General features: G+C 38.3%; 1 protein-coding gene across 1 annotated transcript in view; it reads right to left on the bottom strand.

Moving 5' to 3' along the window:
- The window catches only part of CalpC (calpain C), an 81,393-nt gene that overhangs the window by 3,793 nt on the left and 65,094 nt on the right, over positions 1–12,506 (bottom strand). The window contains exons 4-13 of the mRNA XM_028180123.2: positions 12,393–12,504; positions 11,089–11,229; positions 9,607–9,775; positions 8,035–8,103; positions 7,119–7,216; positions 4,853–5,085; positions 3,848–4,067; positions 1,955–2,294; positions 677–941; positions 46–110 (exon numbers count right to left, since the gene is read on the bottom strand). Of these exons, the coding sequence (XP_028035924.2) occupies positions 46–110; positions 677–941; positions 1,955–2,294; positions 3,848–4,067; positions 4,853–5,085; positions 7,119–7,216; positions 8,035–8,103; positions 9,607–9,775; positions 11,089–11,229; positions 12,393–12,504 (1,712 nt within the window). The remainder of the gene's footprint in view (positions 1–45; positions 111–676; positions 942–1,954; positions 2,295–3,847; positions 4,068–4,852; positions 5,086–7,118; positions 7,217–8,034; positions 8,104–9,606; positions 9,776–11,088; positions 11,230–12,392; positions 12,505–12,506) is intronic.

Below are 12,506 nucleotides of genomic sequence, written 5' to 3'. Positions count from 1 at the left end.
CCATAATCCGGACTGAGTGAAATAAATAAATAAAGGTTCAATTACCTCTGAAAGATTTAGTTGCACAGCATCGGAACCGGGGCGACGGCCGTCGTTTGTGTAAAATAATTCTGGAAAATTCGATAGGCAGAGTCTTAATATTATGGAAGCAATATTATTGTTACTGCTGTTGATAGGCAAAACGACCTATTGTAAAAGGAATAGCGGACGAGTGCTTACAAAACTGAATTTATGTTTGTTTGTGTTCGTCCGATTAAGTAAAAGCTTTATAATTTTCTTTTGGTTTTACATGAAAGAGTAGACATTTATCTGTCTTCGCAAACATTAGTAGCATATGATATATCTATAATAAATAATATAATATCAAGGGGTGAAAGGCCATTTGATTAAAGCGACATTTCGCTTTATAGACATTTATCTTTGGAATTAAAGGTCCGTTTTATTTGGTATTAGCACCAGTAGCTAAATTTTTTTAATTGAATTTCAATTTAGTTCACTCCATTCAAAATAGCGAAGATTGTTTTTTTGTGCTATGATATTTTTTTCCAATTTTAAACTTTAAATGGCTCTCCTGTACATACAAATACATCACAAGGTAAAAAATATGTCTGCGTTTTTCTTAAAACCGAAGCGGTTATGAGCTCATCTGTATCTGTACAAGTGAGTAAAGACTAACCGAACACCCTGTGCAAGTGCATGACGGCGGACACGAAGTCACCGAAACGCAGCATCCCATCTTTCCTCATATACCGGAACACCAATAACGATATGACTCGTTCCGGTACAATGAAGCCCACGTCCTTGAGAGCGTCCCGTAAGCGCTCCACCCTCAACACCCCCATCTTCTCACGGGCGTGAGTCTTGAACACGAGCTGCAGATGCTTGAGGCTGCAGATCAGATCCTTGAAGTCGGACAAGCATATCCGACCCGTGCCTTTCTTCTGTATTATACATTTGGTTAAGAAAATTTTGTATGAACCATATTAGTATTCAAGTTCAGAGCATTGTCAAATAGTTATTGAGGCACATAATCATCATAAAGTGCATGCTGTCACACGCCTTGAAACATGACGTTTCAATTTCAATTTTAAATCCTATAATTGCCCCACCCTTCAAACCGGACTGCAAGACTAAGAGAGATGCTGGTATAAGAATCATAAGTCAAGATCTATTGAAGTAACTTTAGGAGTATTTCATAAATAAACATTAGTGGAATACACAAGTCGATTGATGAACAGTTTAATCAACGCCCGCACACATCTATATATATAAAAATCAATTGCTGTTCGTTAGTCTCGCTAAAACTCGAGAACGGCTGGACCGATTTGGCTAATTTTGGTCTTGAATTATTTGTGGAAGTCCAGAGACGGTTTAAAAGGTAGAAAAATATGAAAATGCTCGGAATGAAATAAAAAAAAACGGTGCGTGTACTTATATACGCGCGTAAGAAGTTATATTTTATTTTTATTAAATTTATTTCTTTTTTATTTATTTAAATTTTAATCAATTTGAAAAAAAATCGATTATACAACATCCTCAAACACGCATATTGGACATCCCTTTTCTTGACATCGTATAAATTCAGTAATTCTCAGTACTGTTCGGAAAGTTCACCTGCGGCTATATTCAGACTCGCCAAGTTATTGTACTGGTCGTATTGTAATGAGCGATTTAGTGGGCAACTTGTGTTGCGGAGCGCGCGCATCGTAAAATTTCACTCTCATCAATTTTTTCATAACGCGCCTAAAGAAGTATAACTTCAATAACAATTTTGTTTTTCCTTTGATGTGTCCCTCGTCGGACGCGGATTCCTTTTGTTTGTCTTAAGTTTATTTTATACAAAAGTTTAGGTCTTTTATTTATCGATTGAGGCACTACGAAGTCTGCCGGGTTAGCTAGTTCTTAACATATGTTAGAGAATTGATGTTAAGTAAAACTTTTATGTGAAGGATACATCCATAGACAGAACAATCTGTCGACACGTGTCTATGGACACGCAACTCTTGATGTAATCGTTTGGGAGGCACGCGTCCAGTAGCTCTTGCAGCTCGAATATATCTATGGTTCTGTGTTCGTCGGCCAGCTGAAGAAACAAGGTCTCGTATTGGAAAAATCCGTTCGAATCCGATCCCGGGGGAGCTTTGACTAAGGCAGCTTTCGTCATCTGGGGCGGATCGTCCAGTACTTTCATTTTAAGTGGTTTGTTCGAATAGATCCTTAGCGTGAACTGCGCTTCTTCTCGGGGCTCAAAGGTCGTTGGCATTATGAGGTACGCTCCCGATTCTAACTGACACCTAGGGAGTTATAACCATAAAATTTATTGCAATTATTATTATTTTTTTATTGCCCTTGTAGGCAGACGAGCATACGGCCCACCTGATGGTGAGTGATTACCGTCGCCCATGGACTTCAGCAATGCCAGGGGCAGAGCCAAGCCGCTGCTTACCGCTGAATATTCTCCACAAGCCTCGTTTGCAGAAGGACATGTCATAGCGCTTTTATTGTTTTAGATGGGTGGACGACTTACCTGGTGTTAAGGGGTTACCGGACCCCATAGACATCTACAACGCAAATGCCGTCAACCACCTTGAGACATGAGTTTTAAGTCTCAGTATAGTTACAACGGCTGCCCCACCCTTCAAACCGAAACGCATCACTGCTTCACGGCAGAAATAAGCGGGGTGGTGGTACCTACACGTGTGACGTGCGGGCTCCTGCCACCGGTTGCGATACGACAGCGATAGCATATATTTGTTTTATCATAATACATGTCAAATGATCACTACCCGATTCCATCCGTATCAACACGCGTAAAATTAAATCGCGTATTGATGAATTAAATATAAATAAGAACCCTAAAATTATTACAAATAAAATACATTTATTCCTTGTACACTGGTCGGTAGATCGAAAATCTTTTTGCTGTGCTATGCTCTGAAAACTCTTTACTTCATCATTAGTTTGGGTGTAGAAAAAATTGCGATCAAAATTTTTCATTCTAATGACAAAATAGAACATAATCATTATCATCATCAATCGATGGTCGTTCATCACTTAACATAGACCTGTCCCAATTTACACCACAATTGCCCGATGCTTGTTTTTTTTTTAAGGGATTTTATGACCTGGTAACTGAGACCTTTAAGTCATGTCTTATTTTAATTTATATTCATATTTTTATGAAAAATGATATTATGGAGTGAAATGAAATGAAGATGATTAATTTGAGACATTAATCAACTGGGATGAAATTAAATGAGATGATACGGGATGAAATATAATCTCAGTAAAATGGTGGTCATTTACTAAGATTTTTTCAGTGGACTTTTTGGAGGATCCCGAGAAGTTACGTCCAGCGGCTTTATTTCATTTTCCCACATTTGTGCACTTTCACAGATATTAAACAGTTAATAAACCACCATTATTACACATTTAAACGCGAAGAAACACTAAATAGACAAAATAAAACAAATCACACAACTTCACTCTTCGCGTTCCCGCCAAAAAAGTCCCCGGTGCTTGTTGTATTTTAATTTCTGACTACCGTCATTTGGGCATGCAAGCGCGCGCTGTCGCAGTTGAGCATTAAGCAAAGATTATTGTAGTATTTTCTTTGGAATTCGCTGATCGTAGACACAATTAAAACCACTCTTACAGTTTTAATTTCGTAGTTTTCATTATCTTTGTATTATTTACGACGTTTCGAATACTTTATAAACTGAATCGAGTCGAAGAATATGCTGACTACCGTCTATTTTACTATAAATAAAAAAAATCCTCTTTGGAACGTTAAAGTATATTTAATCTAGTGTATTCCTGTTCAAGTTTATTTTTTCAAACTACCCACCTCTGGCTGACTTGTCTGCTGTTAGTGTACTGCGAGTTGATCGTGCTTTTGATCCTCTTGAAAAACATTTGGTTGGCGGTCTCGGTAAGAAACTTTGGCATTTTATAAACGCTGAATCCAATTACTTTAGGCTCCATTATGCTGTGTTGGTTCAGAGATATAATCACAGTGTCTGGCTCGTTCAACATGATTTGAACTTGGGGATTCGTGTGGAAGAAATCTGTCGATAATGGAATTGCATTTTTATTTTTATGAGCAAACGAGCTCACGGCGTACGTGGTGCTAAGTGACTACTGGCGTCTGTGACATCATAGCCTGAATGCCGTCCATCTTGAGACGAGAGGTCTTAGTTAGACTTGTATTGTATAATAGCTATCCTAATGGCAACGAATGACTGCTTCGCAGTAGAAATAAGCTAGACTGTGGTACCAGACCGTGTAAGCTCACATTACGCCCAGTACGAGGATTTGATAGGATAGGGACAAATTTAAACGAAGAAGCATTGAATTAGGTTTGATAAAACATTACGAGTTTAATTTTTATAATAAGATTCCATCATTGTGTAATTTTATTCATGAGTAGACTTAAGTATGTATTTCAAAGGAGTAATTGGTATTTGCCTGCGGGATCCGAACACCGGCAAAGCGGCATCAACAAACCGGTAACAAAGGTAACTAATTAAGGTGACGTTTACAATGCGTTCATGTACTTTTTACTGGTGGTAGGACCACTTGTGAGTCTGCGCGAGTAGGTACCACCATCCTGCCTATTTCTGCCGTGAAGCAGTAATGTGTTTCGGTTTGTGCAGGGTGGGGCAGGCGTTGTAACTGTACTTGAGACCTTAGAACTCATATCTCAAGGTGGGTGGCGCATTTACGTTGTAGATGTCTATGGGCTCCAGGAACCACTTAACACCAGGTGGGCTGTGAGCTCGTCCACCCATCTAAGCAATAAAAAAAATGTACACTTCTAGTGAAATGAATAAATTATATTTCTAGTACTCACTGACGTAATTCCGACATCCTCCAGCAGATACGCCCCTCTTCCAGCCGCCTTGGTGCATCTTCATCTGCCACTTCTGTTTCTCGGACAGCGAAAGCTCCGCTCGGCTGGTCTCCGTGTCCAAGTGCACCATCTCGATCCGGGGGAAGAGGCGCTGGAAGTCACTGAACAGCATCCAGACGCCTTTAGACGCGGTCATCAGTCTGTCTCTCTCGTACTGCGGAATCGTTTTCCATCTGAAATTGAAATGTAGAATGTTTGAAATCTGTCACTTGTGTTTCTCGATCAATGCTCACTAGATTAATATATAGAGACACTAAACTTATTAATTACACGGGTCAACACCACTGACTTTGATTGCAAAGAATAAAATTTCGATATTTTAGATAGTAAATAATAAGACGAAACAAAAAATACATGGCATAAAACAGTTTGCTTTTGAACTTTAATAAATTGACCACATATGAAACAAAACGCATTAGCATCGTATATACACTTTCGTGACATTGTAAGTTTTTCTGGGCTTGTACAAAGCACCTGATCGTTGTTTATGACTCGAGTGACATCTAGTGGCACTGTGTAAACGTAAATACCGCACTCTCATAGCGCGGTGTTTTTGAAAGTATTAAAATTTATTAAAAAAATTAAAAAATGAGAATCACAAAAACAAATTTTACAAACAAAAAAAGTAAAATTTTATTTTCGTTTTTGTGAATAATTAACCGGAAAAACCTAGTAGAAACGTTAGGACAAAGAACGAATTTTTTTTTGTAGAGTTGTGTTATTTGTAGAAAAAGATAAATTAACCTAAATATCGACTGCAGCGCCATCTGCCGGGCTGATTTGTGCAAACGCATACAACAAAATTTATTCAAATCGGTCCAGCCGTTTAGGAGGAGTTCAGTGACAAACACACGTACAGATGAAATATATATAAAGATATGGTTATATCAATTCAGCTTAGCTTTATAAGACTATTCTCGATTACTTCTTTTGATAACAAAAACTTAGTACACATCAGACTTTATTAGAGAGTTATCGTTTGATTGATTTGTTTGATATAAAAAGCAGTTATCGATAAAACAGAAAAACTTTAATTTTAGTTTCGTGTTTCCTTAACGATACATTTTTACTTCTTCTTTTTTTTGAATTGCGATTCTTTACTATACGCTGCGTACATTGAATTACTGAAATGTATTTTTCAAAAAAAGAATATAATGATTTCATTGTGCATAAAGTAATAGATAAATTTGTTATGTGGCTCAAAATTACAAAAATGGTTAGATTGGGATTGATTAGGTTGGCAATTGTTTGCACCCTTACGCGGAGAAACTGAGCTTGAATTTATCAGTTGCACTGTGGATCTAGTGACCTGAACTATGTACTCAGCAATTTATGGAGATTCGCGCAGACCCCCGGCAACGCCTGTGTGCGAAACCCATGAAGCGCCCCCTATATTTACAAATCTTCATGTTTCAATGTTTTTTTTTTGTTAATATTAACTTATTGTTTTGACGTAAATTTTGGGAAACTTGTACTTATATGTTTTGTTATTTACAAGGCATATGTTACACATATTGTAACTCTTTACATAACGATACTCCACTACCAATAATACTTTGTTGTGCAAGTGTAATTGTAAGTGGCGGCGCCCTTATAGTCTTGGCGTCTATGTGCACCGCACACTTCATACGCTGGGACGGTGCAGCCCTGATTTTATGTACAAAGCTAAGATGTAAGAGCAAGTTTTTTACTGGTGGGAGGACCACTTGTGAGTCCGCGCGGGTAGGTACCACCACCCCGCCTATTTCTGTACGCTCCAGTAACCAATTAACACCAGGTGGGCTGTGAGTTTGTCCACCCATGTAAGCAATACAAAAAAACAAAATGTGTGCAATTCACACGTGGTAGAAGTGAAACCTTCCAAAATTAAAATACAATCATCCTAAACGTCTTAAGTATATGTAAAATTTTGTCATTAGTAAATAATTGTAAGGTAGCGCCCTCTGTGAATTGATATTTTAATTTCACGTATAATCCTAAATTAAAATTCACTACAAGAGCTTTCATATACACGTTAGTATTAAAAAATCTCACAGATGGCGCTGTATTAAATAGTATGTATATTTCTGTCTCATTCTTTGCTGGCTTCATCCTACACATTTTTGTATTTGTGTCTCTTACCTGTCATTTTTTCCGTTGCATCCGGTTTGAAATCACAACGAATCTAAAGAAGTTTTCACTTCAAAAAATAGAAAAAATAACTCACAAGGCCGTATCTAGTACAATGTGTGATATCGGCGTTTCCCCGTGGCCCAGGGGTCGCCGCAACCGAATCAAGTAGACGGGCTCGTTTGTTGTGTCGACCTGAAAAATGTTTATTACACTTCTTCTTAACCTTATCTTTACCAACCTTATCCCACAAAGTAGGATCGGCACAACAAATTTTTCGTATCCATTCTCCTCTATCAGCCGTCATTTTAATACTCACACTTCACTGTCACTCACACACTAACAATATACAATATACAACAGAACATTTATTTATATTGTTCACTCAATTATTGAAATACGAACGTATTTGTCGACAGATCAAGATTTACGTGTATTTCCGAATGTTGTCGGTGCAGTTTTAGTGTCCGTGACTATTGAGCGCGAGGGTCGTAGGTTCGATTCCACCACCCTGCCTATTTCTGCCGTGAAGCAGTAATGCGTTTCGGTTTGCAGGGTGGAGCAGCCGTTGTAACTATACTGAGACCTTAGCACTTATATCTCAAAGTGGTATTTACGGTTGTAGATGTCTATGGGCTCCAGTAACCACTTAATGCCAGGTGGGCTTTGAGTTCGTCCACCCATCTCTAAGCAATAAAAAAAAAGACAATATGTGATCTGGGCATCTTCAAACGTCTACTTATTTACTCATTGTATTTATTACATCATTAATCTCCCCCTCATTCACGAGAAACTCAAGAACAATATAAGCGTTATTTCAATAAAATTGTAACTAAAAACTCATATTTCAAGATGAACATATTCACATTTCATGAGTTTCGGTTACAGGCAAACACAAAATGACTCGTAATTTTGTGGTTTTTAATTAACAGTACTAGATATTTTTCAAATAAAACATATTTTTTTTACTAAGCGTTTAGATATCCTTTATACCAATTGAATACGTTACTTACTTTTTGTACATCATAAATCCTATAATTCATTTCTAATTCTAAGCTTGTCGCAGTTTTATCTTCAGCTGGCTGCAAAGTAAACAAAATGTTAATTTAACACGATTATAGATATAGCTAGTGATGTCCAGACACGTTTTAAACATTTAAATAAATAAGCGGACGCACAGATTCAACGTGTTTGTGAGTTTGTGTTTTACATGACCTATGGGATTTTTACACGGTAACACTTTAATCGCGCGTCACATATTTTTTCTTTGCATTAAATTATTTGCAATAAACAAGTTATATAACATACTAGCGACCCGCCCTCGCTTCGCTTCGGAAACATTAAAACACACATGAAACCAAAAAATAAAAATAAAAAAATAATTAAAAAAAGTAGCCTATGTTCATCAGGGACAATGTCGCCTTCTAATGGAAAAAGAATTTTTCAAATCGGTCCAGTAGTTTCGGAGCCTATTCGAAACAAACAAACAAACAAATCTTTCCTCTTTATAATTTTATTATAACATACTACCCGTACTCGCTCGCTTCCCTGCGCATTTAAAATTAACATTATTATTTATTGTCATTATTATTCTAGCCTATCCATTAAGTACATGTATTTTCTACATGGATACCAAGTTTCAAGTCAATCGGATGCATGGTGCAGTAGTTATAACGGAACATCCGTAAAAACCACTGTAGATTTATATATTAGTATAGCTTAATTAGTTAATTAATTACATATAGAATATAGATTTTTGAAACTAATAGTAACCTGCTATTTTAAATAAGAGAACCTATGTGCTCCGTGTCAACTTCGAAGGACTGCGTGATGATTTTTTTAATACAACCAAGACGTTAACCTAAATTGTTGAGCAGCTATTTTCACTGTGTTCTAGGTGTCTGGTATTCGTTTGAAATCTGTGCTCTTAATAACGTTTATCTATATTTAAGATGCTAGAGACATTCAGTGGAAAGACTGGTGGCGTCTAGCGGATTTCCATAACTCTCACCAGGTCGTCGGACCCCATTGTGGGAGGAAAGCCTATTCACGCTGCGTCTTCCGGTACGCGGTCGCCATTCGAGATTTTTTTTTCCTTCCTATGCTGATAGCCTTGAGAGGCTAGATCAGCTTCTCCCACTGGCCCTAGCAAGAGACGTGCTTCGCAGAATCTACCACCGGATCGGAAACGCGACCCAATGAGAAGATCCCGCGAGAAACTCAGTGGGTTTTAGACCCAGTAACCGCCCTATCCACTGCCACGTCTACCACGCAATCCGTTGGGCTATATCGGTTATCATATCCAGCGAATCTCCTCATATCTACTAATAATGGAATCTGTACGTTAATTAATAGTTAAGGTGATATTGGTATTTAACTATCAAATACACATCTAACACCATAAATATTAAGGTTCGCAATAAACACGTGCATTTGAAAATGTGCATCCTTTATAAATGAAATCCGGAGCGAATCTTAAGGATCATAATAAAATATATTTCAGATTAAGTTTGCAGTACGCTGATCGTGAATGATCCGGCTTCTTACGTCGGCAAAGATAAAAAGAACACAGATATAATAGTTACCGGTGGAAAGTAATGTGCGGTGACCACACTGCTCGTATCGAGTAGAGTTCTGAGAGCACTGCCGTCGGACAGCTCTGGCATAACGATAGACTCCGTGATGCCGCCGGTGAGGTCTGCCAATCCGTCCAACAAACTACCATACTTTAACGCTTCGTATGAGCCGTGCAATCTGATTGATGGAAACATTGTCATTGTTATTATTATTTTTATAAAATCAAACCTGCAAAATTATATTTTGCGTTATTACTGGTGGTAGGACCTCTTGTGTGTCCGCACGGGTAGGTACCACCATCCTGCCTATTTCTGCCGAGAAGCAGTAATGCGTTTCGGTTTGAAGGGCAGGGCAGCCGTTGTAACTATACTCAGACTTTAGAACTTATATCTTAAGGTGGGTGGTGCATTTACGTTGTAGATGTCTGTGAACGGCAGTATCCACTTAGCACCAGGCGGGCTGTGAGCTCGGCCACCAATTTAAACAATAAAAAAAAGAAATACGTTGACATATAGGACCGCAATCTCTTAATACTATGACATTCGAAATGGTGATATACAACTTGAACATCAAATTAGCATTTTAGTTAAGTACTGGGACGAATTTTGTTTAATTCATAACAAATATTTACAGCATTTCACTGCCTTAGAAGCGACTCTTTGATCTAATGAGATGAAGTTAAATGCTGTATGCATTTGTTCCGCTGAATCCTTGTGTCTAGTTTACAATTCAGGTTGATCATTACTAAAGCTGAGACGAAATCCGTCATCATCTCGGCATCCAGGTTGTGTATACTTCGGTAACAATTCAATAGCAGAGCGATTGTATGTTTATTTATTTGAATGACTGAAAATACCAGAACAAATAGAAATAATAACATTTTACTTTGCCTATTTTAGAAGTTGAAAGCTTATTGATCTGATACGATTTTGCATAGTTATTAAGTGCGTTTCCAAAGACCTTTTCTGCCACGTACCGTCCGGATTTGGAATGAACTTCCCTCCACGGTGTTTCCCGAGCGCTATGATATGTCCTGTTTCAAACAAGGCTTGCGAAGATTACTTAACGGTAGGCAGCGGCTTGGGCTTGCCTCTGGCAATGTTGACGTCCATGAGCGACGGTAACCACTTACCATCAGGTGGACCGTATGCTCGTCTGCCTACAAAGGCAATAAAGAAAAAAAGGAGTTACTAAATCCATGCGGGTACGAGTGGGATTACTAACAACTTGAATGCTCGTATATGTCAAATTGACAAAATATTATTGGCGTTAGAGCTCTATAATCATTTAAATTTAATAATTTAATTTAATACACTTTCGATTTGATGGTTAGGACTGACGTTATATTATACATTATTAACTTCGAACTAAAGGCCCACGGCGAATCGTGGTATTCACTTGGTGATATCTACTGGCTCCGGTGACTAATAAGCCCCAGGTGGACAGTGAGATAGTTTACCCATCGCTGCTATAGATAAATAAGAACTTACTTGGCGTAGGCTTTTTCTAGGAGAGCTGGCCAAAGCTGATCCGTTTGACTGGTCTGTAAGAAAGCCAGTTTCCCATTCACAGTCGGGAGGCGGTCATCTACAAGGACTTCTAACCACTGACCGCACCACCATAGTCGAAACCTGAATACGGATTACTATTACGCTGAATACGTATATTTTCATTGTCTGATAAACCAACTGACAATAGCGGTGTTACTGGCCCTTTCAATATTAGTAACGAGCTTTGAGTATTCAGAGCTGAATTTCGTGGTTTCATTGTCATTTCCCTCGTTTCATTTCACTCGTGATAGGACCTCTTGTGAGTCCGTGCGGGTAGGTACCACCGCCCTGCCTATTTCTCCTGTGAAGCAGTAATGCGTTTCGGTTTGAAGGGTGGGGCAGCCGTTGTAACTATACTTGAGATCTTAGAACTTATATCTCACGGTGGGTGGCGCATTTACGTTGTAGATGTCTATGGGCTCCAGTAACCACTTAACACCAAGTGAGCTGTGAGATCGTCCACCCAACAAAAAAAATTCGGTCGTCCGGCAAATTGTAACTCGTCCCATTAGTCAATTATTGCAGTGTCAAACCCGTGTTCTAATTGTAGCTCAGGCCGCGTTAGCTGAAGCCGTAATGAATGTACGTAGATACATCGCACATACGGTGCGATAACGTCACTTATGCAAATTATGTATTTTGCATGAGAAACGTTGGAAAATTCAACAGCTTATATAATTCTTGTAGAGTTCTGCTAGACTATAGATATAAAATAATATTTAAACTACAAGTTTAAACTTCATCGGCAAAAGCAAACATCTCTCTCGTCTCACTAACTAATAACTATTAAAAAATGTATTTTCTCATACCCAGTTCAGTGTTGACAAAAACAAGCATAAGTGACTTTATAGCACCGTATGTGCGGGCATATATTTCGAAATTTTACTTCTCTTTAGCTTTCGATTATTAATTGTTTTTTCATTATGCACGTTTGGAATGAACTGCTAATGTTTCGAAGCTCTTAAAAGCTCATGATTATAATGTACTAGCTGTACCGGTCCGCTTCGCTGGGCATTTAAAATTAACATTACTATTTCTCACCCCCACAAAGATTCTCATCATTAACGCCCCCGCAACTGGTGCAGGGAGTCCAACACTCATATAAATATTAGCCTATCCATTAAGTACATGTATTTTCTACCTGGATACCAAGTTTCAAGTCAATCGGATGCATGGTTACGTCCGTAAAAACTACTATAGATATAGATACAAATTGTAACGAGTTTTCTTGAGTATTTTTATACCTGAATACGCCTGCGTATGATGTATCCATGCGCTGATCTGCCGGGACCACTCGGTAGAAGAGACCTTTGCACAGGTACAATACCCCGAGGCACGAGACCAGCCATTTGTCTCCT

The sequence above is a fragment of the Bombyx mandarina genome, chromosome 01, assembly GCF_030267445.1.
Source record: "Bombyx mandarina strain Sakado chromosome 01, ASM3026744v2".
Lineage (NCBI taxonomy): Eukaryota > Metazoa > Arthropoda > Insecta > Lepidoptera > Bombycidae > Bombyx > Bombyx mandarina.
Note: the sequence above shows the minus strand (reverse complement) of the source record. Positions and strands in the feature narration are given on the sequence as shown.